The 25,089-nt window shown below is 55.5% G+C and overlaps 1 protein-coding gene across 5 annotated transcripts in view; it reads left to right on the forward strand.

Moving 5' to 3' along the window:
• Positions 1–25,089, forward strand: part of DNM2 (dynamin 2) — an 88,259-nt gene that overhangs the window by 62,722 nt on the left and 448 nt on the right. For 2 of the 5 annotated variants that reach the window (XM_052643762.1, XM_052643761.1), the window contains exons 12-21: positions 1,422–1,492; positions 2,860–2,889; positions 4,112–4,163; positions 8,949–9,062; positions 14,180–14,289; positions 17,037–17,148; positions 17,839–18,003; positions 21,353–21,585; positions 22,627–22,878; positions 23,570–24,465. In XM_052643762.1, the coding sequence (XP_052499722.1) occupies positions 1,422–1,492; positions 2,860–2,889; positions 4,112–4,163; positions 8,949–9,062; positions 14,180–14,289; positions 17,037–17,148; positions 17,839–18,003; positions 21,353–21,585; positions 22,627–22,878; positions 23,570–23,639 (1,209 nt within the window). In that variant the 3' untranslated portion in view covers positions 23,640–24,465. Of the gene's footprint in view, positions 1–1,421; positions 1,493–2,859; positions 2,890–4,111; positions 4,164–8,948; positions 9,063–14,179; positions 14,290–17,036; positions 17,149–17,838; positions 18,004–21,352; positions 21,586–22,626; positions 22,879–23,569; positions 24,466–25,089 lie in introns of those variants that run through there. The other 3 variants (XM_052643763.1, XM_052643764.1, XM_052643765.1) reach the window with 2 other exon arrangements.

Genomic DNA, 25,089 nt, shown 5'->3' on the forward strand with positions numbered 1-25,089 from the left:
GATCTGGGTCATTTCCCCCACCCGCCACCTCTTCCCAGTCTGCTGTTACCTCTTTCTTTCTCTCTCTCTCTCTCTTTTTTTTTAGGATTTGCCACATTTTTAAAAATTGTCATTGACTTACAACATTGTGTCAATCTGCTGTACAGCAGAGTGACTCAGTTATACATATATATACATCATTTGGCTCAGATGGTTAAGAACCTGTCTACAGTGCAGGAAACTTGGGTTCCATCCCTGGGCTGCGAAGATCCCTTGAAGTAGGAAGTGGCAACCCACTCCAGTATTCTTGTCTGGAGAATCGCATGGACAGAGGAGCCTGGCAGGAGCTTCAGTCCATGGGGTCGCAAAGAGTCGGACACAACTGAGCGTCTAACACTTCCGCTGTCACGCGTCCTTTTATGTATATATGTTTATTCACACACATATATATATTCTTTTCCATAATGGTTTATCCCAGGAGTTTGGCAGCTGTTTGTTTTTCAAACTGAAACCGAAATAAACCCACCTGTTGTATCTGGCTGTGGGAGTACCTTATTGAGAATGGTCCCTCTCCCCTTGACATTGGTGGAGAAGAGACTGGCTCATTTGTCCCCCAAATCCACGCGACTGGCCCACTCTATCCCTGAGGGTTCAGAAACACAGTGGAGTGACAGAAAGGGCCGGGACTGTTGGAGGGCTGGTGCCTTATCTGAGGTGACATCCTAGCTGGCTGGTGTGTGTGTGTTTCATGTTAATGTCTTTACCTGACCAAATTACCACTGCTGTTTGTTTTTAATTTTAAAGAAGTGTAGTTGATTTACAATGTTATGGTGATTTCTACCAAGCAGCAAAGTGATTCAGTTATACACATAGGTCATTTTCCATATTCTTTCCCATGACAGTTTTATCACAGGATTTTGACTATAGTTCCCTCCTTTGCTGTTTTAATGAGGCACTTAAGCCAAAAAAGTGAAACTATTAGTTGCTCAGCCGTGTCTGACCCTTTGCGACCCCATGGGCTGCAGCCCACCGGGCTCCTCTGTCCGTGGGATTCTCCAGGCAAGAATCCTGGAGTGGGTCACCATTCTCTTCTCCGGGAGATCTTCCCAATGGGTGCACAATGTGTGACGGCATATTGTGACTTGTTTAAGCCTTTGCCGTGAGGCCTTATTGCCTTGCTCCACGCCTCAGAGGCCGCCCTTATGACCACCACATTGCTCTGTTGGCCCATTCTTTCTCGAGTGTGAGGCCTTGGGGTCTGGAAGCATCCCTGCCCCCTTTTCCATGCCAATGGTCCCCAGGCTATGGGAAGAGGGTGGGTGCCCTGCCTGGAAATGGTGTGGTTCCAGCTCCCCCTGCTGGTGGGTGTGGGAATTGCTCTGGCAGCAGATCCTCTCTGGCTTGGCTCTATTCACAGCAACCCCCCGCAACTTTCCCCCCAGATTCTTCTTCTGATTGACATTGAGCAGTCCTACATCAACACCAACCACGAGGACTTCATTGGATTTGCCAAGTATGTATTTTTCAAGACAGCAGCTGGTGGGGCAGCACCACTGTCCCCCATCAGAGTCAGGCCCTGAGAGAGGCAGTTGAACGGGATTCCCCCAGTGGACCGAAGCCCGAGGGTCTCTCTGTCCGGGGTCCCTGGGTGAAGCGAGGGGCCATTCGAGAACATCTGGAAGCTTTCCTAGGCTAACAGCAACCTCCAGTCTTGTCCCCAGTGCACCTCTGGTGGAACACCCCCATGGTTAGTTTCAGGAGGAAAGGACAGCCCTATGACCAGACCCTTCAGAAGAGGGCAAGACTAACCAGTGTTCAGTGCTTCCCTTCCTGCAGGACTTCTCAGAGCCTTTTATCAACTCGCATGCAGCTTTCCCAGGCTCCCCCATACTCACTGGGTCCTTTTCCTTAGCATCTTAGGGGCTCAGGGCTCCAGAGGCTGCCCTTTAGGAAATGCCGCCAGGATTTGCATGGCTTCTGTTCACACGCTGTAGGTTGAAAACCAGAACCTTCCAGGGCACCCAGACAAGGGCCCAGAGCAGGGAGCTCTGATGTCTGCAGAATGGAAGACTAAATGCTGGTGGCCTCTGGGCCCTTGCCTCAGCAAGCTTGCGTGTCACACAGGTTGTTCCGATGGCTCACAAAAGTCTTCTTTCCAGAGCCTAGTAAAATAACAGGTGGCTGATAGCCAGCCTCCCTGCATTTGTTGAGCAAATGTTGCTGGTGCACTTTCTCTTTGCTAGGTCCTGTGCTACAGCGGGGAGCAAGCATAGACCCAGGTCGCTACCCTTAATGGAAGGTCCTGTGGCAGAGAGAGACGTGCACCCAGGCAGTGAAGATATGGTGTGGTCAGGCCAGGGTGGGGGCTGGGCATGGCCCATGGGAGTCCAGAGGGTAGCTTTGTGGCCTGGCCTTAGAGATACAGGGAAGCTTCTTAGGGAGTCAGGCCCTGCAGAGCCCAGATTTAGGCTAGCAGGCTGGATAAGAGGGTCTTCCTGTCCAGGTGTCTGCTGGGTAGGCATTGATCAGTGCACTCAGTTCTTCTCTTGTGGGTATATGGTCGGTGAGTGGAATGAATGAATGAATGAGTGGATGAGTGAACTGGGGGCATTATCAGAAGGTGGTCCCCCAGCCCAGATGAGCTGAGGGTCTCCCACTGCGCTGTCCCTGCTGGGGGAGAACTGGGGGCCCTGGCCGGGGGCTGCCCCTTAGGCTGGGCTGAAAATGCCGGTCCCCCTCTTCGGGTTGCTGCTGTTCTCCTCACCTTGATGTCTCTGCTTCTCACACTTCATCCACAGTTCCTTCTCACAATCTCTCGTGTTTTTCCTTTGACCACTTCACTCTTTCCTCTGGATTCCTGGGCCTTCCCACTTCCCCCAGCTGTTACTATACTGAGCAGCTGGTGACCGGGTGGGTATTGCCTGCTGTGTGCCTTTTCCCTGATGTGTGAACGGGGGCCGACCTGGCTGGGGGCGGGGCCCAGGCCGCAGCCCTGGGTGGGATGTCTCAGGGGCTCCCGGAATAGCCATGGAGCATTGTGCGGGGCCTTTGGACTAGGATTTGGGCCTTGCCCTTTCAGAGTCCACAGGCTGGGAGCACGCTGTTGAGCCAGTTCTCATAGGAAGGTGAAATGTGGAAAGGAGGGCAAGTGGAGGGGCTGTGGGAGAGGAGACCTTCCCAAAGAAGTCATGACAGCCAGGTGACGGGGATGGAGGGGCCCAGAGAGCAGGAAAGGTAGGGAAGGCTGCCTGAGAAGTGTAAGCACGGGGAGGCCAAGGCCTCATTGCCAGAGGGGCCTGCAGGCCAAGGGGAAGACTTTGGACTTTCCCTGTGACACTCCTGTGCACACATGCGTGCATGCACACCCACTGAGGCAGTGGCAAATCTCTGATTGGGTGAAGGCAATTGAAAAAGGCAGCCAAGGGGGCTGCCAGGCATGGGTGAGACTCAGGAAGCCCTCAGGAAGTAGCATATCTGGGACCTCAGCATCACGCAGACACTGAATGGCTTAGTTTTGTGTCTTCAGACACCATTGATTAACCTTCCTGTGCTTAGAAGTTTGGGGTGCTTTCTCAATGTCCTCTAAACACTTAAAATAGGGCCCAGAGAAAAAGTAATTATATTAGTAGTAAATATATTGAACCACAGTCTGATCTCCTAGGCTGGGCGGCCCTGTGCTGGAACTGTTCAGGACCTGGTGCTGGGTCAGGGATAGGAGGAGAAAGCAGGAAGAAGCCTCAAGTTTGACCCCCAAACACTGAAAGTATTTTGAAGCCAGCATGGCTACCTCCCAGCCACCTGGGAATCCAGCCTCCCATAGCCCCTCTTGGAGGCTCCAGGACCCAGTGACTTTTAGCAATAGCTGGCACTCTCAAGAGTGGCCAAGATCAGGGCTGAGAAGTCATGGTTTAACTTGCTACATGTTCTTGTTCATTCCACAAGCCTGTACTCTTTCCTTGGGCAGCCCTTTGTACACAGGGGGTTTCTTTCTGCCTCTCCCCAGAGCTTATCCCTTAGCTTCCTTTAGGGAGAGAACCTTAACGGGGCCACAGGGCCTTTTGCCCCTTGTCCCTCTCGCTCCTCATCGCTCTGGGCGTCCTGCCGCATAAACCCTCTCTTTTTTCGGTTTCAGCGCCCAGCAGAGGAGCACACAGCTGAATAAGAAGAGAGCTGTCCCCAACCAGGTATTTACCCCACTGTGGCCTGCAGCTCCTCCCTTGAGGGCGGGAGGGCACTCAAGGACCACCAAGCCCAGCGATGGCACCTGGCTCAGAGCCTGTCCCGCCAGAACCCCCCACCCCACCCCACTCCCAGCCTCTCATGTCCACTTAGGTTTTGATAATTTGGGAAATGGATCTTTGAGTGCAGCTCTGGCAGGGTCTGGGGGCAAACTGCTCACATGCAGAAGGCCCTATCTGCCATCCAAGGCCATGGCTAGAACTTGACACTAAGGGGAGAGGCCACCCAGTCCGCCTGGTGTCTGCAGGAAAATTGGGTTCCTGCCCCAGCCCCAGAAACTCGGAGGTTGTGGGAGAGGGCCAGGAGTGGGCAGGGAGGCTGGTTGTGATCAGCAGTTCTGGAGCACCTGGAGGTGCTTTCAGCCTCGTATCTGAACCATTTGAGGGATTCTCTGCCTCGATGTCATACTCTAACCAGAGGCCTTGTGAAATAAGGATAGGTTTATATATGCCAGTATTAAGTGGCGTCCCTTTTTTTTTCCCTGCTTAAGAAAACACATCATCTTTGCAAAAATTTCTGCCAGTGTCCCTGCCTTCTCCACACCGGGTGGGGGTGGGGATGGGGGTGCGGCTGTTCATCATGCACGATGACAGAGCCCCCTGGAAAGAAGGGGTGTAACCACTGCATGATTTTTTTTGCGCTTGCCGTAAGTAATTCATATGTTGTTGCTTTTTCGTTTTGGGAGATGATAATGAATTAAATATTAACACCATGAATATAATTAATAGCATGTAATTTTTTTTCTTTTGCTGTTTTCTCTCCCCTTGCTCTTCTCTCTCCTCGTTTTTGTGCTTTTCCTGCTTTTTCTCCATCCCCTCACGTCCCTTATGTCTCTTTTCTTCCGCCTGCTCTTCTTTGATTTACCCACAACCCTAACTTTGCATTTTCAAAGGGGGAGATCTTGGTAAGTACTCACTTAGTGTGGTAGCAAATGTTAGAGAACTTGGTGGTGGTGGAGATGCTGCCACCCTATAATATTCCACACCCCTCCCCAATAAAACAACCACTAAAAATCCAGCTAACCTAAAAAAAAATAAATAAATTCCCTGCCATGGCCACTGCATGCCAGACTTTGTGTGGCCCTGGGCGTGAGCTGACTCACACAGACACTAACCTGCCCACTGCCTGCCTCCAGCACCCACCCCTCCAGCCCATTCTGGACACATTTTCCTCATTTCCTGTAGGTCAGGGATGGCAAATACTCAGCTAACACCCCAGGCCTTCCTCCCATCACACCTCTGGCCAGGGAAGATTTTGTTCAAGCCCTGCTAGAGAGCTTGTTCTTGGCACTGCCACTGCTCTGTTTGCAGACAGCACCCTGCAGAAATGTCCCCCGCCTGCACTCAAGGCAGACATTACTAATCGGTCCGGCACTCTTTCCCTCCTGCCTCTCCCCTCTAATGTGCCCCTGGCAGACATCACTAATCAATCCTGGCTTTTGTTTGTTTGTTTGTTTGTTTTTTGGTAAAGCATGTAACAGATATGATGAACTAGTTAAGGAATTTTTTCTTTCCCCATGTGATAGCTTTGCACATGACACCCCTCCCATCCCCATGACAGATATGGCTAATCGGTTGGGGGACTGTCTCCTGGATGCTGCCAATCTCTTCCCACCTCCATAGCAGATATGATGACTGATTAGGCTGTTCCTCTTGCCCCCATCTGTTTGCTGATGGTAGACATCACTAATTGATCCTAGTATTCTTTTCCCCTGTGCCCAGAGTGCCACCCATGGATTGGTGAATAGTATTTGCCATCCCTGTTTTAGGTATCACCTCCTGTCTGTGTGTGGCCCAGCCCAGAGCAGCAGTGAGCAGGCACTGCTCACATCTGAGAGCTGAGCTCTTTCCAAGGTGCCTGCCCCTTGGGCAGCTCTCCACCCTGGAGATCATGGCCTGGGTCAGTGGCCCTCACTGAGCCTTCCTTTTCCCGGCTACTCTCCCACCACACTGACCAGGCCCTATGGCTGCTCCGCTGGTGATCCCAGGGCTTTCAAGTAGCTGAGCTGACCCTGTACCAGGGTCTGGAAGGTCCAGAAAGACCCCAAAGCTTGGCATGGTTGGCATGGCCACAGGAGGAATGGATCGTCCTTGGACTCTTGGTTCCTGCTTTCCCTGTGTGTCACAACCCCCCTGCCCCCAGTCCCCTTTGAACTTGAATGATTTCCTTCCTCCAGACAGACCAGGGCCATGTTTCTCTCCACACCCACACCCTGAGAGGTTTAGTCATTCTTTTCCTGCCAGATTCCACACCCCCAGCCATGACGCCCAGCTCTGCCCTGTGCATGGCTGTGGCACCTGGATCTCCCAGCTACGATTCTCATCCCTGCCCAGACCTCTCACCCGGGAGGAGGTGGCCTCCGCTGCCCTGCTTGCCTGCTGCCCATGCCACCCCGGCAACCTTTCCTTCTGCCCCCAGCATGCCTGTGCCCTGGAGCATGGGAAGCCTGCCTGCCTCTCTGTCTCCCCAGCTGACCCTAGTCCTGCTCCCCTCCTTTTTCTGAGCTCAGTCCCTTCAGCACAAATCACTTGGATAGGAGTCCCAATCGCCCCTTCTTGCTCTAGACTCAGCACCTATGTCTGCCACCAGCAGCTTGCTCCTCCCCAGGGGGTGGGATTTTTTCTCTGAGTCCTCTTGGGCTCCTGCACAAGCAGTTCTCAGGGTGGCTCAAGGGCAGAGGGATTTGGGGGTGCGGTGCTTCTCCAGACCCTGAGGCTCAGATATGCCATTCCCAACACGGCCACAGCCCTTGCCACGTGCCCCGGCACTGGCTCTGACCTCAGCTGACCAAGGGTGGAGGCAGGCAAGCCAGGCCACAGAGCGGGAGGGGGAGAGGCCCATCTGCCCCCTTGGGGACAAGGCTGGGCCTGGGAGTGCAAGAGCTCGCCAGGTGAGAGTATCTCCTCTGGGGAACACCCAGCAAGCATGGCCTCTGCCCCCTTCTTCCCCCCACCTATCAGTCAATGGGTGAAGTTTAGAAGCACCCACTCTGTGTCTGGGCTAAGACAAGACAGGCCTTACACACCCCCTGGGGAGAGAGGGTTGTCGTGGACAGACCCCCACGCAGCTCCGGAGCTGAGCGTGGTTGTTAGATGCAGGGGTTCCTTCCTGGGTCCTATGTGGGATGGCCTTGGGCCTGGGTCTGGAGACCTGCTCTCCCATTTTGCCTGAGACTGAGGGTGTCCCCGGGACTGTCAGTGCTCAGCCTAGGGGTCTCCTGAGCAAAGCAGGGTGAGTCGGTCACCTTGTTGCCAGGAAGGAAACCGAGACCTTGTTGGGGCTGACAGTCTCTGCCTGCTCCCTGGCGGCCACAAGACTCCCAGGTGCTGTCTCATCATCCTAGGGAGAGAATAGTCTATACGCTAGGCCTTAGCAAGTGCTGCCAGGTGGCTTCTCATGGGTCACAGCCTAGGCAGGGACATCTCTGCGGTGCAGGGATTCCTGGGTGCTCTGCGGCTGCCTCTGCCTTCATGGTCCCTGAGGCTCAGAGCTCACTTCCAGGTGGCCCTGTGACAATGTGGTGGGCCTAGGGACAGGGCAGAGTAGACAGGGTGAAGGCCCTCTTGAGATCCATCCGCAGGGGAAGCATGGGAGCCTCACCCCACCCTTGGGGGCACAGCGCTCTCTCTTCCTAGCCAGCCCCAGCCACTCGCAGCCCACCTCCTGCAGCTTAGCTGTCTGTCATTGCCTCGGCCTCAGGCATCCCCACCCACCCCTGCTCATGCTTCCCACTGCCGCAGGGTCCCCAGTCCAGAGTGGTGGGGGGCTCCAGCCCACAAGTGCCTGCATGGCCCAGAGAACATGAGAGTGTGCCCCCCAAACACACACCAGGCTAGCCGCCTGCCTTTAGCTGTCAGGTGAGTCCCTCACGCAGGCCTGGGTTCTGCCCCCTGCTCAGATGACAGCTGCAGCCAGAGGGGAGCCCTGTCAGGGGTTCTTCCAGCCCAGGACCTGCATGTCCCAGTCAGAGAAAAGTGGAACCACATGACTTGAAGCAGAGTGTGGGGCATGATGCCTGGCAGGTCTCCTGGGCTCAGGCCCTCTGGGTGGAGGCATTCCTTCATCCTGGTGTTCTGGAAAGAGCACCTGGGGGAGGGGAGCTCTGGAGCAGGGCCTAGCTTGACCTTCTGGTCAGAACAGGACCCTGTGCCCGCTGAATGCCTGGGTGAGCCGGGCAGTGGCGACCAGCCTCTGCCAGTTGGCCCCTGAAAGGAGAGAAAGAACCATTCCATTGCCCAGCAGTCCCTACAGCTCTCCATCAACGGCTGCCTTCCAGGGGACGTGAGGGGCAGGGCCCAGGGGGTCCCTAGTACCCGTGTCTCACCAAGGCAAGGCTGATTCCTTCAGTGTCACGTCTCATCCTGCATGTGACATGGCCCACCCATAAGCCTGGGATCCCCCTCCCCTAGGCCCCTTCTAGCTGGGCGTACCTCTTGCCACCTGGGCCAGTTTAATGTAACCCCATGGGCAGAGGGGCTCCCCAGGGACCCAGCTCCCCAGCAGCCCAGGGCCTGTGAGTCAGTCCACGTCTGTCCATCAAGGGCCCCGCCTTGGTTTCCAGTGGGTAGCGCTTGGGGCAAAGCCGAGTGGAGTTGTGTTGCCTGGCTCTGGGCTGGAGGTTTCTCTGCCATGGTGGCCTGGTTTTTCTGCCTTGCTGGGGGCGGGGGCAGGCTGGGCTGGGTGGTGTCCTGGTCCCCTACTGAGCCTGGCTGGCCCTCCATCCTCCCCAGGTGATCCGCAGGGGCTGGCTAACTATCAACAACATCAGCCTGATGAAGGGCGGCTCCAAGGAGTACTGGTTCGTGCTTACGGCCGAGTCACTGTCCTGGTACAAGGACGAGGAGGTGAGTGGCTGGCTGGGTGGGGCGGTCAATGGGTGCTCTTCACACCTCCTGCCTCCGGGTGGCGCTCTCTCAAGTTACTGTGGATTCGGAAAAGGTGGCTTGAGTGCCCCTGTAATTAGGATTGTATCAGCCTGGTCTGGAGGGTGTGCAAAAGGCTCTGTGCCTCCTATCCCAGCCCCTCACAACCCACTGTGGGGTCAGGCCTGATGGGGGCTGGGCTCCCTGAGGAAAAAAGGGACATGGGGAAGGGGGAGCCAGCCACAGTCTCCAAACTGATCCCACCCTCCAACAGCACGGCAAGGGGGGCTCTCAGAGGGGGCACAGACTCAGGCCAGGGACTCAGATTCACGACCAGGCCCTTAGCTCCTCTGGGCCTCAGTTTTCCTATCTGTGAAGTGGGGCAGAATGGTCCTTGCATCTGTAAGGTGCTCGGGCCCATGTCTGTCTTGAGGTTATTCCACGTGGGCTCGTCCTTCTCAGAAGGATGAGGGAGGCCTCTGGGAGCAGCAGCAGGATTAATAAGCACCAGGGGCGGGTCACACACTGCCTGTGGGCCTATGGCCAGGGCTGTGAGTGAGTGCAGCCCCTGCCGACACAGGCTTCGTGGCCTGGGCCCCCGTGCTTCTCTCCTGTCCCTGGAGAGGTGCAGAGGCTCTCCTTGCTGTCAAGGTGATGTTAGGTGGCCATCGTCTGGGATCTGTGACAGAGGTCCCAGATGAAGACAGTTATAGAGATGGTGTGTTTCTTCCCCACATCCCTGTGAGCTCTGCACCCCTGTACTGTGAGGCTGTCCGGGGCCCAGGCTCCACCTGCTCTGTTCCCACCTTAACACATAGCTCCTCCCTGTGGTCCCAGACGGCTGCCCCACACCCATCACCATACGGCCCTGATATCGCTCTGTTCACATGCCCGTGAATCTTGTCATACAGCTGCTGTATAGTTCACGTGGGATGGCACAGCCTCCAAGGTGCCCTTGGAGGAGAGGCTGGGCACCTCTGATCAGCCCTGGAGATGTCCCACCTGGCTCTCCTCCCTTGGGGGTTCTGAGATGACACCCCATGCCTGGGCAGCCGGTTGACCCCACCCCAGCTGTGTGTATTTCCACCCAGGCTCAGAGAGGAGGCAGGTAGAACTTGCACTCTCTCGGGGCCCGTGGGGGAGCCCTCTCTTGTTTATGAAGCCCTTGCCCCATGCCAGGTTCACTGGCTAGGGGAGCCCGCCATGGTCCCTTGGAGAAGGCATTCTCTTCTCCCCTTCCTCCTCAGTCAGTACTCACATTCCTTTTGTCAGGTAAGGAAACTGAAGCTCTGAGCAGTGACTTGCCCCTGTGTCGCAGCGTGGGGAAGGGTCCCTGAGTGGTGGGTGCAGGGTGCAGGCTCCCTGACCCTCAGCCCCTCAGCCCCACGCCTGGATGGTTCCCCACTGCCCAGACCGGAAGCAGTTCTGACAAGAGGCGGGTGTTTGAGGAAAGAACGTCATCACCCCACTCCCCTTGAGGCCCGAGACTCACTCCTGGAATGTTGCGAAGCCTTGGGAGGCCCGAGTCCCTGAGGGGACCCTGTCTGGGTGGCTGCTTCTCCACCTCTGGGGTGGGGGAGATGTGATGTCCGGGGAGCCTTCCAGGGTTGCGCTGTGGAGGGAGGGCGGGACCGGGCCGCCCTCAAGGAACCTGCGTGGCCGCAGCTGCTCCTCAAGATGGCCGGGGTGAAGTGGGGGCGGGGGGCGGCGCGTACACGTTCCTTCCCTCTCTTTCCGCCCCCGGAGTCTGAAACCCTGTCATCAGCTGTCAGCTGGTTTGCTCCTTTGGGCTTCGAGGGAGCCCCAGGGCAGGAGTGACAGACCTTGGGCGGTTGGAGAGGGGCATCGGGCTGAGACCCCAGCCTGGCAGTTTGCCACAGGGCACCATCACGAGCCCAGTTTTTAACTTCAGGAGGGGCCCTTCGTTCCTCCTGCATCTCGGTTGAAAGTGGGAGCCGCAGACCCTCCCAAGGTGGCCCCAGAGCAGAGGCTAGGCTGTGTTGGGAGGAGGGTCGTGCGCCCGCCAGCGGTAATGAGAACCAGCAGTCCCGTGAATGCGGCCCTGTGTGCGCCCCAGACACAAAGCGGGCGGAGGTGGGGAGGGGCGCGCGCCAAGTCCTTTCTCTGTCCGTCCCTTGCCTCTCCCCGTCCCCGCAGTTGGGACCCCCAGCAAGGACCCTGAGACTCCCACCCAACCCGGAGTGGCCACTCCCGGAGTCAGGCCACCTTCGTAGAGAAGCCTCAGAGAGAGGCAAGACACCAGGGTTACTTTATTTAAAGAATAAACAAGAGATGGTAGTTCCAGGAGGGTAGGCACAGGGGACTGACTTTGCCAGAGCCCCTAGCCCCCCAGCCAGTGTCGGAGTGCCCTTGGCCTTTTCCTGGCACCTCTCCCCCAACCCCCGCCCAAGCCCTTCTTCTTTATTCCAGAGTCTTCTGTCCAGATCTCCACCCCTGTGGGGAACAGGGCAATGGACGATGACACTCACCTCCGGGTGTGCCTCACTGTGGGGGTGGCAGCGAGTTTGGAGGGGGCCCATCCCGACGCGCTGCTCGCCCGAGCCCAGCCTAACCAATGTGCAGACTACTGTACACATTCCGAGCCCCCTGAACAGGTAGTCTGAACACTGGGCTGGCAGGGCCGGCTGTCCATCCATCCCGCGGGCCCCCTGGGCAGCGGCAGGGCCACCGCGCCTCTGGCACCTCCGAGGAAGCCACCCGCCCGTGACTGTCTGCTCGTCTCTTCTGACGTGGCATGGCTGGGGCCAGCGCGCATCTGGAGAAAGTTGTGGGTTTTCAGGAAATCCTAGGGAGGCGGTGGGGGTGGGGGAGGCGGGGGTGGGGACAGGGAGGGAGGGTCTGGGACCAGGGCCTCTGCCAGCAGGAGAAGGTCTCTGGGGCGGGGGCGGGGTACACACACGCCTCTGTGTGTGTGTGCTGTGCTGTGTGTGTGTGTGTGCGCGCGCGTGCCCGCAGCATCAGCAAGGCGGCCGCCCTGCTCTGGGCGGAATCACACTATAAACAATTCCAGATGTTGTGTCTTGCTCAGGGCTCTAAAGGACTGTGTGTGACTCAGTGACTTGGCCTGGCCGGCTGACTGGAAGCTTCCTGCCTCATGATGACATGATAGGGTGGGGGCAAGCAGAGCTTCTTCCACAAATTTCTGGGTTAGGAACTCAGACCCCCAACCCCTTGTGAAGCCCCCAGAACTCTTCCCCAAGAGGTCAGAGGGCCTGCCCACACCCGCTTTGGCGTGAATGGGGGGTGCTCACCTCCTTGGCTGCCGGGCTTCTCTTCCTGCCTCTCACCGTGGCTTGGCCTGGAGGAGCAATGCCCTGCTTCCTTCTTGCATGGAACCCTGTGGACTGACTGACCCTGGAGCACAGAGTGACAGACAGACAGACAGACGAAAACCCCAGGTGCCTTGTAAGCGCTGACTCCAAGGTGGGCATGTGCTCAGAGTTTTCAGTGTCCGTCCTCACTCTGGACCAGGAGGCCAAGGCTCCTATCCACCTTTTTGATTTTTGTTATTTGTTACTAATTTTTTTACCGTGCCACAGGGCATGTGGGATTTTAGTTACCTGACCAGGGATCGAACCCATGTTCCCTGCATAGGAAGCATGGAGTCTTAACCCCTGGACTGCCAGGGAAGCCCTTCCTACCCACCTTTGACAGCTGAAGAAACTGAGGCAGAGGAGGGACAATGAGTGGGGCGGGGCCTGGCTCTTCTGATCTCCTAACACCCCAGTCAGGACTGAGCCCCTGCACCAAGCCTGCCCCTTCAGTAGTCCTGAAACTCCAGGCGGCCCTCCACCCACCGGGGAGCCCCCAGCTCCCTTTCCCATCACCACTGAGGCTGCTTTTGAATTCGGAAGCAGCCGTCTTTGTGGGGCTTTGTTCTGATACCTTCCAGAGGTCAGCGGTAGGATGGCTGTGGTGTGAGGGAACTGGTCTCTGTTCTCCAAAGGTATCCAAGAGGTCAAAGGCCAGGAGGGCAGTGGGGAGACCCTGGCTTCTGAAGTCCCATGTGGCCCACTCCACTGCTCTGTGCCCTTGGGTGACCAGCAGCCCTCTCTGATCATGCTGCTTCCCAGGCAGGGATGTGTGAGAGGGTTCCAAGAGCTGCTGGACACAGCATGTCTCCTCAGCCCCTGAGAGCTGTTGGGAGTTGGGGAGACCCCGACACTGTGCTTTGGTTTTCTGATGTAGAAAACCCAGTTAATATGCTACCACCTCCACCCCCGAACGAAGACTAATGATGCATTTGCAGGGGCATACAGTAGGTGCTTAGCTGACATCACTGGGGCTCCAGAGTGTGACTCCCAACTCAGACTCACCAGGCCCAGAACCTTGGCCAGGAGATGCGCCCTTTCTGAGCTGTTTGCTCAGTAGCCAGCAGGACCACCATGCCTGGCACTCAGTGGGCACTTTCTGAACAAGGCCAGCCAGGCTTTGGAACTCAGGCCTCAGCTCGAGGGCACCTCCCTTTCCAGCTTTGCCCAACCCCTACCTCCACTGCCTGCCCTTCTATGCCTCAGTCTGTCTCTCTTCAAAATGGGATCATAGTGGTAACTCACTCGCAGGCTTGTTGTGAAACTGTAGAGGACTTAACGGTTACATTCACTTAGTGGTTGGGATCCAGGTATAGTCAGAGCTGGCCGGTTTTGAGCATCCCCTGTGTGTCAGCAGTGAACCAGACAGGAGTTCCCCACCCTGGATTCAGGGGTCCCAGTGACCCAGGTCGATAAGCAAGATGTGTGGTATGCTGTGTCATGTGAGAAGCACCAGGGCAAAAAGTAGAGGGCGAGTTTGGGGTGGGGTTGGAGCAGGCCTTGCCCTCTGCACAAAAGTGTCAAGAGGGAACCGTGTGGACGTTGAGGGTGGAGGGCAGCATTCCACGTGCAAAGGCCCTGGGGTAGGAGCCCACTTGAGATGTTGAGAGAGAGTCAGAGGCCAGCGTGGCTGGGTCAGGTGAGCGAGGGGGAGATGGGGCAGGTAAGTTCATCTGGGGAGAGTGAGCCACATGGGAGGTGTTGGATGTTGGCCATGGTCCTTGTGGTAGAGTCCACCAAAGCTGACCCCTCCCCTTCCTCCACCAGGAGAAAGAGAAGAAGTACATGCTGCCTCTGGACAACCTCAAAATCCGTGACGTGGAGAAGGGCTTCATGTCCAACAAGCACGTCTTCGCCATCTTCAACACAGAGCAGAGGTGAGCCCACCCAGAACCCAGGTCCCGGGGAGACCAGTGGCCACATTCAGTCATTCTGCAGCATCCGCAGAACGCTTACTGTGAACAGTCCCTACCTAGGGTCTCAATGGTCCAGAAAGGGAGTCAGTCAAGAAACAGAAATGTGCTTCTGTGGGGCGGTCAGGGAAGGCCCTTCTGGGGAGAGGTGAGAAAGAAATGAGCAGAGCCAGGGCGGATTCTAAGCAGACAAGGGACAGGACCTGGGGCTGATACTCACGGGCGCCCCCTAGTGGCCATGAGGGGAACAGGCTGAGGAGGCGGGGGTGAGGGTGGGAGGCCAGGGAGGAGACACCCGCACTGGCCCAGGTGGGCAGTGGTGGGGCTGGACCTGAGGGGCTGAGGACGCAGGGGAGGAGGGGATGGATTCCAGCAGAGGGACCAGACTCCTGGCGGCTGTGTGAGAACAAAAGGACTGCCCGGGGACGGAGCTGCTGTTGGCTGACATGGCGCAGGCAGAGGCAGAAAAGGCTTGGGGCCAGTCAGAGGTTGGGTTTGGGCGACACTGAGGGAGAGGGGCCTGTGAGATTCCACGCGGAGTGTGAGGGAGGCAGCTGGGAAGGTACAAGAGACTGATGTTCAGGACTGCCCTCTGGGTAGGAATATGAACTGGGGATTCATTGCTCTGTGGTGGTGTTTCAGGTCTGGAGGGGGCAAGATCCCAGGGCCAGTGTAGCAGAGACGAGAACAGCCCAGGAGACTCTCAGTAAAGCCATCCCCAGGGATGTTGGTGGGAGTCTTTAGCAAAAGCCAAGGCACTTCTCTCAGCTTGGGAAAAGACCCAGTTGGCAGGGGGTCTGAGAGCAGGAGGAACGGCTGAGTGTGGACCCAGGAGGGCCCCTGCTCAGGTTCACACCATCACGCAGGGACCTCCTCACGCCGGGGTTCAGCCAGAGCCTGGTTGTCCTTCATGACTGGCCAGCAGGCACTGGCTTCGTCTCTGCTGGCCTCGGACTACCTTCCCCACTGCCCATTCACACCCACTAGTTCCAGCTGAGCCACTGGCTTGTGCAAAAACAGCTCTATCCTCCTTTCTGGGCTGGCCTAAAGCTCTGAGATCTTCTTTGACCATCAGCTGCCTCCAAAGTCTTTTATAGCCCTTTTAGGGCTATAGGCACATTCCTCCCACTCCCCACCTCCCACGCCTAAGAAGCCCTAGGGTATCTGGGAGAAACTGGGCTCTGCAGCGGGACAGGTCTGCTGGGAAGCTGTTCCTGGCTGCAAGATGCCGGGCAGGCAACACACTTCCCTGATCCTGTGATCTTCCATGCAGTAGGGTGAAGACATTGCCTAATATATTATTGAGGGGTGAGTTCAGGAAACAAAGAATAATAGTAGCAGAAACAAGATAGAAGTTTGGTGTTTTTTTAATATAAATCAAGTTCAGACTTTACCAACAAGGGCAGGTTGGACAAGCCCACAGGCATCCAGACCCAGGCCCTCCTTCTTATTTCTCAGCTTTCCTCCTCTCTGTCCAACATGGCTGCCCAGTCTCCAGCCATCATGATGATGTTCCAGGCAGCAGGAAGGAGGAGGAGGAGCAACAAAGAAATGCCCTGGAAGTCTCCGGGCAGCCACTCACTGACTGCTGGTTGGCCTGAGGACTGTCGTGAGGCCATGTGTGCCTAATCTCAAACCCAAACCTCACTGGAAGACTTTGGGACAGTTTGGCTGTCTCAGCCACACCTGCCTTGCGGGACAGGGTGACATGCATGTAGCATGGATCCTGGCCCCTGTATAGAGAGAACACTGTCCTTAAATGCTGGCTAGTGCCCGTCTGTTTTCCTTCATCTCCCAGCCTTGTGGCTCTGCACCTTCTGCTCACAGACCCACATGTGCCCAGCAAGTCACAAGCCTTCACTGGGAGTCCTGCCCCTGGCCAGCTCTACCTCCCTTCTAAGAATCTGGGCATGTGCTGGACCTTCTGTGTGCAGTGCAGTAGCCACTGCCCTACATGTGACTATTTAAATATAAATCAGTGGAAAAAAGTCTTAGGATCACCTTCTTGGTCACCCTGGCCCATTTCTTGTGCTCAGAAAGAAACTACCTGTGACTCACGGCTACTGTGTCGGGCAGCACAGGCAGAAAATGTTCCCACTATCACAGAACATTCTTCTGGACAATGCTATAGTCTTTCTACCAGGGTTTCCCTGGTGGCTCAGAAGGTAAATCCGCCTGCAATGCAGGAGACCCAGGTTCAGTCCCTGTGTTGGGAAGATCCCCTGGAGAAGGGAATGGCAACCCACTTCAGTATTCTTGCCCAGAGAATTCCATGGACACGACTGAGCAGCTGACACACGCACGGAGTCACCTCTCTAGAAACACTTTGATGGGAGCTCCCCAGCTGGCGGAGAGTGTCATGGGCCACTGCCCACTTCTAGTCCCTGCCCCTCCAGGAGAGCATCAGGAGGGGAGTAGCTGAGCTCACAAACAGAACACCAGGGATGCTGCTAGATGCAGGCTCTCATGGAGCACACACCCTGCTCTCATCACAGTTTTGGGTGTCGCAGGCATGAACTCATGAAGCCTCCATCAGGCCAACGTGGTGTAGAGGCCACTGCCATCCTGGGGCCTCTGGTCATGAGTGCCCGGGGCAGGGATGAATCCCTGTCAGTCAGGCCAACCTCAGAGCCTGCACGCCAGCTCCTTGTACCCGCTGGGCCCCGGGCAGGGTTAGCCACGGGCCTTTCCCTCCCTCCCTCGCCCCGCAGGAATGTCTACAAGGACCTGCGGCAGATCGAGCTGGCCTGTGACTCCCAGGAGGACGTGGACAGCTGGAAGGCCTCATTCCTCCGAGCCGGGGTCTACCCGGAGAAGGACCAGGTAAGAGCACCCTGAGCTGACCCCTCCCTCCCAAGAGAAGAAGGGGAGCCAGCGTCTCATGGGCTGGGTCGTTTTAGGCTGTTTGCCAGAACTCTCTGAAGGCATGTAGCCCATACCCGGTTGCTCTCTGTTTTTTAAATTTTTATTTATTTGTTTGGCTGTGCCGAGTCTCAGCTGAAGCACATGGAATCTAGTTCCCTGACCAGGGAGTGAATCCAAACCCCCTGTATTAGGAGCATAGAGTCTTAGCCCCTGGACCACCAGGGAAGACATCCCATGCTCTCTTGAACAAACAAAGCAGACGGGATTGGGGGGTGTGGTCCTGTCATCAGCACCTAGAAGACTGTCCAACTGAAGTCAAGGACAAGGATACACATGGGCCGGATTCCTGTCTGCTTTATTCTCTCCCCTCTTCCTGTCCTGAGGCAGAGTGAACATGGCCCCAAATTCATGTGTTGTCCCATTCCCCAGCTGAGTGTCTCCAGCCCACCTTGGGCCGCAGTCACCCCAGGTCCAAGCAGCTCAGGCCGGGGCAGGCAGGGCCGCACGGTGCCAATGCAGCCATCAGGGGCCAGCCCCAGGGAGTCAGTTGCGGTGGGAGAGGGCAAGCAATTCCCAGAGGAGGGAGCGCTCCCCAGGCTCGGCTCAGACCATGATTACTACCTTACCACTTTTCCTCCTTGCTTGCAGGCAGAAAACGAGGATGGAGCCCAGGAGAACACCTTCTCCATGGACCCGCAGTTGGAGCGGCAGGTAGAGACCATTCGCAACCTGGTGGACTCGTACGTGGCCATAATCAACAAGTCCATCCGTGACCTCATGCCAAAGACCATCATGCACCTCATGATCAACAACGTGAGTGCTCGCCCCTCCGAGGCCCACCCCACCCTGCAGCCAGATGTGGCCTGAACACACTCTGTACCAAATTAAAAACTCAGGGACTTCCCTGGCAGTCCAGTGATCAGGACTCTGTGCTTCCGCTGCAGTGGCACAGGTTCAATTCCCACTTGGGGGACCAGGATCTCACATGCTTCATGACCAAAATAAAGGAAAAGATAAAAATTAAGTCTCACCACCTGATTCAAACATCACAGTCAGGACCCCCTAGCCTATCTTGGGAAATGGGAAGGTACAGGCCACCTGTACCCCGCTCAGTGGGGTCATTGAAGCTACCACCACACGTGTGCACTTTCTCTGAAGTTTTTTAGCTTTATAGTAACCCTAGGAGAAGGGACTGCTGTCATCCCCATTTTAGAGACAGGAAAACAGAGGCCCAGAGAGGTTAAAAAACCTGTTCCAAGTCACTCAGAAGAGTGAGAGGTAGGATTCATTCAAGCCCCGGCTAAGTCTGTCCCCGCCGTGGCCTCTAATGGCCTGTGCCCCGCCTGCCTTCACCCTGCTACCCGAGGGCTCCTGAGCCTCTCAGGGCATCTGGCGTCTCGAGTGAAATATGGCTACGCCAGTGTCTCCTGCTGCAGGCTGCTGGGACGGCTCAGGCCCTGGGCTCAGCACTAGGCACTTAGCTGTCAGTGTAGCCCAGGTTCAGTTTGTCTTGTGACTATAAGAGCTCATAGTAGGACAGTGCCTAAAGCAAAAATCTCGTGTCCCTTCCCTTTCACTCTGTTCTTCCCAGTCTCCTCCTCATGGGTGTCCTGGTACATTCTCGCATGTGGATGGGATTGGCAATATATAGGCTGCTGCAGCTGTGCAATTTTAAATGCATGTATGCTTTGATCCAGCAGTTCCACTTGTAGGAATGTCTCCCCACAGAGACATTTGCCAGCATGCAGATTGAGCACACGTGTGGTTATTCTCTTCAGCATGTTTTATAGTGGCCAAGAAATAGAAATCTCTATCCATTTCTTAGAATTTGTTAAGTAAATGTCCATTTTATTGCAAAAAATACCCAAAAATAAAAGGATGAAAACTTTCTCCAGGTCTGTACTAACTTTATTAAAGTGGAAAAGGTATAGAGCATAACAGAATGATCAAGAAGGCTCTATTTGTGTAAAAACAGACAAGAAATCTTCTCTCTATATAATATGCCTAGGAATCTGGAAGTTTGTACAGGAACCTAGTGACCCTGGAAGGGGAACTCAGGGGGCCTAAAGAGACCTAAGTGGACAAAGGAGACTTTTCACTGTATTTTTAAGTGATACTTTTTTTCCTTTACTAGTTTTTCAAAATTTAAATGCTTGAATAGCTAATGCATTTACATGGTTTGCAAATGCAAAACTATCCAGCACTGCCAACTGTGCGTGAGCTTGGAAAGTTCATTTGAGAAAATCCATCTATATATATATATATTTTCATATTCTTTCCCATTACAGTTTATTATAGGATATTGAATATAGTTCCCTATGGTATATACAGTAGAGCATTGTTGTTTATCTATTTTATATGTAGTGGTTTGTATTGGCTAATCCCAAACTCCTAATTTACCTACCACCTCAACCACCAATGTCTGTTTGGTAACCATAAGCCTGTTTCTGTTTTGTAAATGAGTCCATTTATATCATATTTTAGATTCCACATATAAGTGTCTTCAGTTCAGTTCAGTTCAGTCACTCAGTCGTGTCCGACTCTTTGCGACCCCATGAATCGCAGCACGCCAGGCCTCCCTGTCCATCACCATCTCCCGGAGTTCACTCAGACTCCCGTGCAATCGAGTCAGTGATGCCATCCAGCCATCTCATCCTCTGTCGTCCTCCTCCTGCCCCCAATCCCTCCCAGCATCAGAGTCTTTTCCAATGAGTCAACTCTTCTCATGAGGTGGCCAAAGTACTGCAGTTTCAGCTTTAGCATCATTCCTTCCAAAGAAATCCCAGGGCTGATCTCCTTCAGAATGGACTGGTTGGATCTCCTTACAGTCCAAGGGACTCTCAAGAGTCTTCTCCAGCACCACAGTTCAAAAGCATCAATTCTTCGGCGCTCAGCCTTCTTCACAGTCCAACTCTCACACCCGTACATGACCACAGGAAAAACCATAGCCTTGACTAACGGATCTTAGTTGGCAAAGTAATGTCTCTGCTTTTGAATATGCTATCTAACTTTCCTTCCAAGCTTAATATGATGATCTCTGGGTCCATCCATGTTGCTGCAGATGGCATTGTATCATTCTTTTTTTATCACTGAGTAATATTCTCCTGTGTGTGTGTGTGTACCACATCATTATTCATTCATCTGTTGATGGACATTTAGGTTGCTTCCATGTCTTAGCTATTGTACATAGTGCTTCAGTGGACATTGAGGGTGCATGTATCTTTTTGAATTATAGTTTTCTCTGGATATATGCCCAGGAGTGGGATTGCTGGACCATATGGTAGTTCTGTTTTTAGTTTTTAAAAGAACCTCCATACTGTTTTCCATAGTGGCTGCACCAATTTATATTTCTACCAACAATATAGGAGGATTTGTTTTTTACAAACCCTCTCCAGCATTTATTATTTGTACATCTCTTGATGGTGGCCATTCTGAGTGGTGTGAGGTGTACTTCATTGTAATTTTGATTTGCAGTTCTCTAATAATTAGTGATGGACATCTGTTCTTAACAAGACAGTTGTGGAAGGGGACTTTGGTTACAAGATCTCATATATCCATTGAATCGATTTTTCTGTCTCAAAGCCACTCTTGCCCTTAATGGGGAAGCTCTGAAAGCATCCCCTCCAAAATCAATAAGTTGGCCATTTCCACTTTTATTTAACCTTCTTGTAGAGTTACTAGCCCATGCATTTAGACAAGAAAAATAATTTAAAGGTGTGAATGTTGAAAACAAATGGGAAAAATTGTCCTGATGTAAACATGAACTTGTGTACCTAGAAACTCCAAGAAAAGTAACTGAAAAACTACTACATCTTGTAGGAGGATTCAGGAAGGAACAAAGTGTTAAGTTAATGAACAGAAACTAGCAGTGTTTAAACAAAAGTCAGTTTCAAGATATAATGGGAGGAAAGATAGCTACTAAAGATAAGATTCTAGGAATACGTTTCACAAGAGTCTCATGATTGAAAGAACACTGGCAAGCACCCCGAGAGACCCAGGAGACCACTGTAGAAAGCTCACCTCCTTGTAAATATTGCCCACATTCCCTAGTAAAGTTAAAGACTTTAAAGAAGAGCATGGTGAACCAAGCCCATCACAGCAGCTGGCTGAGTTCTTGGCTGGTGTGGTGGGAACCTCTGACCTCTCCAACCCTTGCCCCCAGACGAAGGCCTTCATCCACCATGAGCTGCTGGCCTACCTGTACTCGTCGGCGGACCAGAGCAGCCTCATGGAAGAGTCAGCTGACCAGGCCCAGCGGCGGGACGACATGCTGCGCATGTACCACGCGCTCAAGGAGGCACTCAACATCATTGGGGACATCAGCACCAGCACTGTGTCCACTCCCGTGCCCCCACCCGTTGATGACACCTGGATCCAGAACACCAGCAGCCACAGGTCCGTGAGGCTGGAGTGCCCACAGGCTGAAGAGGGTACTGCCTGTGGGTTTCCAGCTCTACCCACCCCCACCCCCATGTGTCCATTAGGGCACAACCATGGGTAGCCAGGGTGCAGGGGCCCTGACCACAGATGGTACAGCACCCAGGGCTGGCCGTAGTATGGGACTGCCACCCCTGCCTAGGCCTGAAGGGACAGGGAGAGAGAAGGGTTAATGACCTGCCTGTCTTCTGATGCCTTCTGTTGGTTAAGGCCAAACAGAAACCAGAGAGGGCATGGGGCCTGGGCAACCCTGGCCATACAGGTAAGCCTCCTAAAGCACAGAGGAAGCTGAGAACAGCTGGTGGGAGAGGACCTAGAGGGACACGTGGAGGGCGTAACCGGCATCCCCTGCCCTGACCACCTAGAGCTGAGGTGCAGTGAGGCCCTGACATGGGCACGTCAGAGCATTGGGCAGGGACACCTGACCAGTAACAGGGCAGGTGGTGGGAGGAGAAAGGGTGGCCCAGAGAAGTCTCAGAAGGTGCCGGTTTTTCCAAGCCCTCAGGGAGCCTTGAGGTTCCTTGGAGAGCTGACCCAGCCTCCAGCCTGAGATGCAGCACCCAGAGGGGAGCCTGTGGGGCGCGTGGGACAGGGCCCCATGGACCTTAAAACCTCTGGAGGCATGCTGGGCTCTGGAAGGATTTTTAGCTTCAAAGGGTGGATTTGGGTCAGTGGGGAGGCTGGAGTGGGGCCAGTGAGAGGGAGATGCCGGAAGGAGTGAGACCAGAGGGAAGCAGGAACCCTAGTTGACTGAGGACAGGTGCTGGGCCCTGGCTCAGGTCCTGGGGGTGTACAGAGGGGCCCAGGGCATCTGTGCTGACCTGCCCAGGACCAGCTACTCACTGCATCTGGCTGGGTGGTAGCTGGTGCCAGCCTGTGTTACAGAGGAGGCCACCCTCTGGCCAGTGCCCTGGCCCCACCTTGGGCTTCTGCGCCCACACCCATGTGGCCGGTGCACCTGCCCACCAGCTTCACCTCACACCTCTCCTCTCTCCACAGCCCCACTCCGCAGCGCCGGCCTGTATCCAGCGTGCACCCCCCAGGCCGGCCCCCAGCAGTGAGGGGTCCCACCCCTGGGCCACCCCTGATTCCTGTGCCAGTGGGGCCAGCTACCTTCTCAGCACCCCCGATCCCATCCCGGCCCGGTCCCCACCCTGGTGTGTTTGCCAACAACGACCCCTTCTCAGCCCCACCTCAGATCCCATCTCGGCCAGCTCGGATTCCACCCGGCATTCCCCCTGGAGTGCCCAGGTAAGGCTAGACCCCCTTGCCACCCGCCACCTAGAGACACCCGCCACCTAGAGACACCCGCCTGTGCTCTGCAGGGAGCAAAGGAGTCACCAGTATCCTTACGGGGCTCATGGGGAAACTGAGGCCCCAAGAGGCCTAATTCACAGAGCAATGGAGTCCATGCTACCCCCAAGCTCCCACGCCCATCCTCTACATGAGCAAGTGGGCCCCCTTGTAGCTTGGGGCCCCTCCCATGGGACCCCTTCTTCTGGTTTTGACCAGTTCCTTTCTGAGTTCACGCACATGAGGCGCTGCCCATCCCCTGCCCTCCCTTGCTCCTCCCTGGGTGCCAGGCCTCTTTCTTCCCCTTTTCTCCCATGAGCAACCTGTGGTCCAAAGTGGGCACAGGTGCTGATGCCCCAGTTGGTTCATTCCTTCCCAGCACCAAAGCAGCCATCGTGTAGCACCCAGGTGGGTGCTGGCCTACGTGTACTCGAGGTCAGGGCTTCCCACCACCCCAGCTAAGAACTCAGCCAGCTGTTGTGATGGGCTTGGAAGAGCATTCACCATGCTTTTCTTTAAAGTCTATAACTTTACCTCGGAACATGGGCAATATTTATAAGGGGTGGGGGAGGTGGGGCCTGGGTCCTCGGCCTTGCCCGGCTTCCAGCCTCACTGCCCTCTCCCCTTCCTGTGTTTATTCTCTTTGCAGCAGAAGACCCCCTGCTGCACCCAGCCGGCCCACCATTATCCGCCCAGCCGAGCCATCTCTGCTCGACTAGGCTGCAGGGGTTGTGGGTCATGTTCTTGGGAGTCCTCGAGCAGGACCCTCGGTGCAGGAGCTTCGGTGGTCTAAGCCCACCTGCCGCCCCTGGCCCTCCCGTCCCCAGGCGGGACCAGGCTCCCTGCGGGCAGCCCCTGGCTCTTCCCTCACCCTGGCCCCCATCCCTGGCTGGACACAGCACTGAAAGGAGGGCCCCTGGAGCCCCAGAATGAGGGGTGCTGGGGTGTTGCACTTTGGGAAATGGGGTCTCAGGTACCAGAGGAGACAGCTGCATCCTGAGTGCCATCTTGAACGAGGGAGCCAGGCTGGTGTGGGGGGCAGGGTTCACCCGGGGGTTCTCTGGCCAGGAAAGCCTAAGTGGACCAGGCCTAAGAAACGGCACCGAGGTGTCCATACCCGCTAGGCCTCACTCTGCTTCTCAGCAGCTGGGGCTCCCAGTGGCAAGCCAGGCCCTGCGGGTCCAGCACTGCCTGCCCGCCTGCCCGAGTTGTACATATTCCTTCCTCGGCCGCATTAACCGCACGGCTCAGCCTCAGCTGCCGGAGGTGCCTTCGCCAGGTCCGGAACACTCGGCCCCGGCCAACCTCTCTCCTCCCTGGGCAACCCCCTTCTCTTCCTAGGTCCCCAGGGCAGCCAGGGTTCAGGGCTGAATGGGATGGGGAAGCTTGGGGGGCCTCTGGGTCCCCACCCGGGCCTCCCCCACGGGTCAGGCTCCGGGCGGCCTCTCCGTGAGCAAAGCTTCTCGCTCGCTCGGTTTGACCACTGTAAGTGCCTGCACTCTGTACCCTATTAATAAACTACAATAAAGGGAAGACGCTTCTGGTGGCTCGTGTGTGGGCCTTTTGTGTTGCCATTCAGGCTGGCGGGGTGGGTGGCCTTGCCCCTGCCCCTCCCACCATGGGCCCCCCATACCTCACTCACAGGGTCTCTCCTCTCGGGTGGGAGGGTTCATTTCTACTAGAGGGGAGAGCTCTTACTTTCCTAAACACCTCAGGAGCAGAAGCAAATATTCCCCCTCCCCCCATCCCCTCATGCTTCCCCGGTGGCACTGGTGGTAAAGAACCTGCCTGCTAACGCCAGAGACGTAAGAGAGACCGGTTCAATCCCTGGGTCAGGAAGCTCCTCTGGAGGAGGGTATGGCAACCCACTCCAGTATTGCCTGGCGAATCCCATGGACAGAGGAGCCTGGCAGGCTACAGTCCATAGGGTTGCAAAGAGTCAGGCATGACTGGTGACAGCCTGCACACACACCCCCTATCCCCACACAAAGATGCTTGGCTAGAGCCCATGACACAGCACTGATAACAGGCCAGGATGGGGACCTGGGATAGGTGTGCGAGTTACTGAAGGGAGAGGGTATCCTGGCTGCCCACCTTACACTGTGCAGCAGTCAGGCTCCTCCTCACCCCCACAGTCCTGAGGGCTTCCCCCTTTACCCTCTTGGGGGC

This window comes from Budorcas taxicolor, chromosome 7 (assembly GCF_023091745.1).
Source record: "Budorcas taxicolor isolate Tak-1 chromosome 7, Takin1.1, whole genome shotgun sequence".
In the NCBI taxonomy this organism is placed as follows: Eukaryota; Metazoa; Chordata; class Mammalia; order Artiodactyla; family Bovidae; genus Budorcas; species Budorcas taxicolor.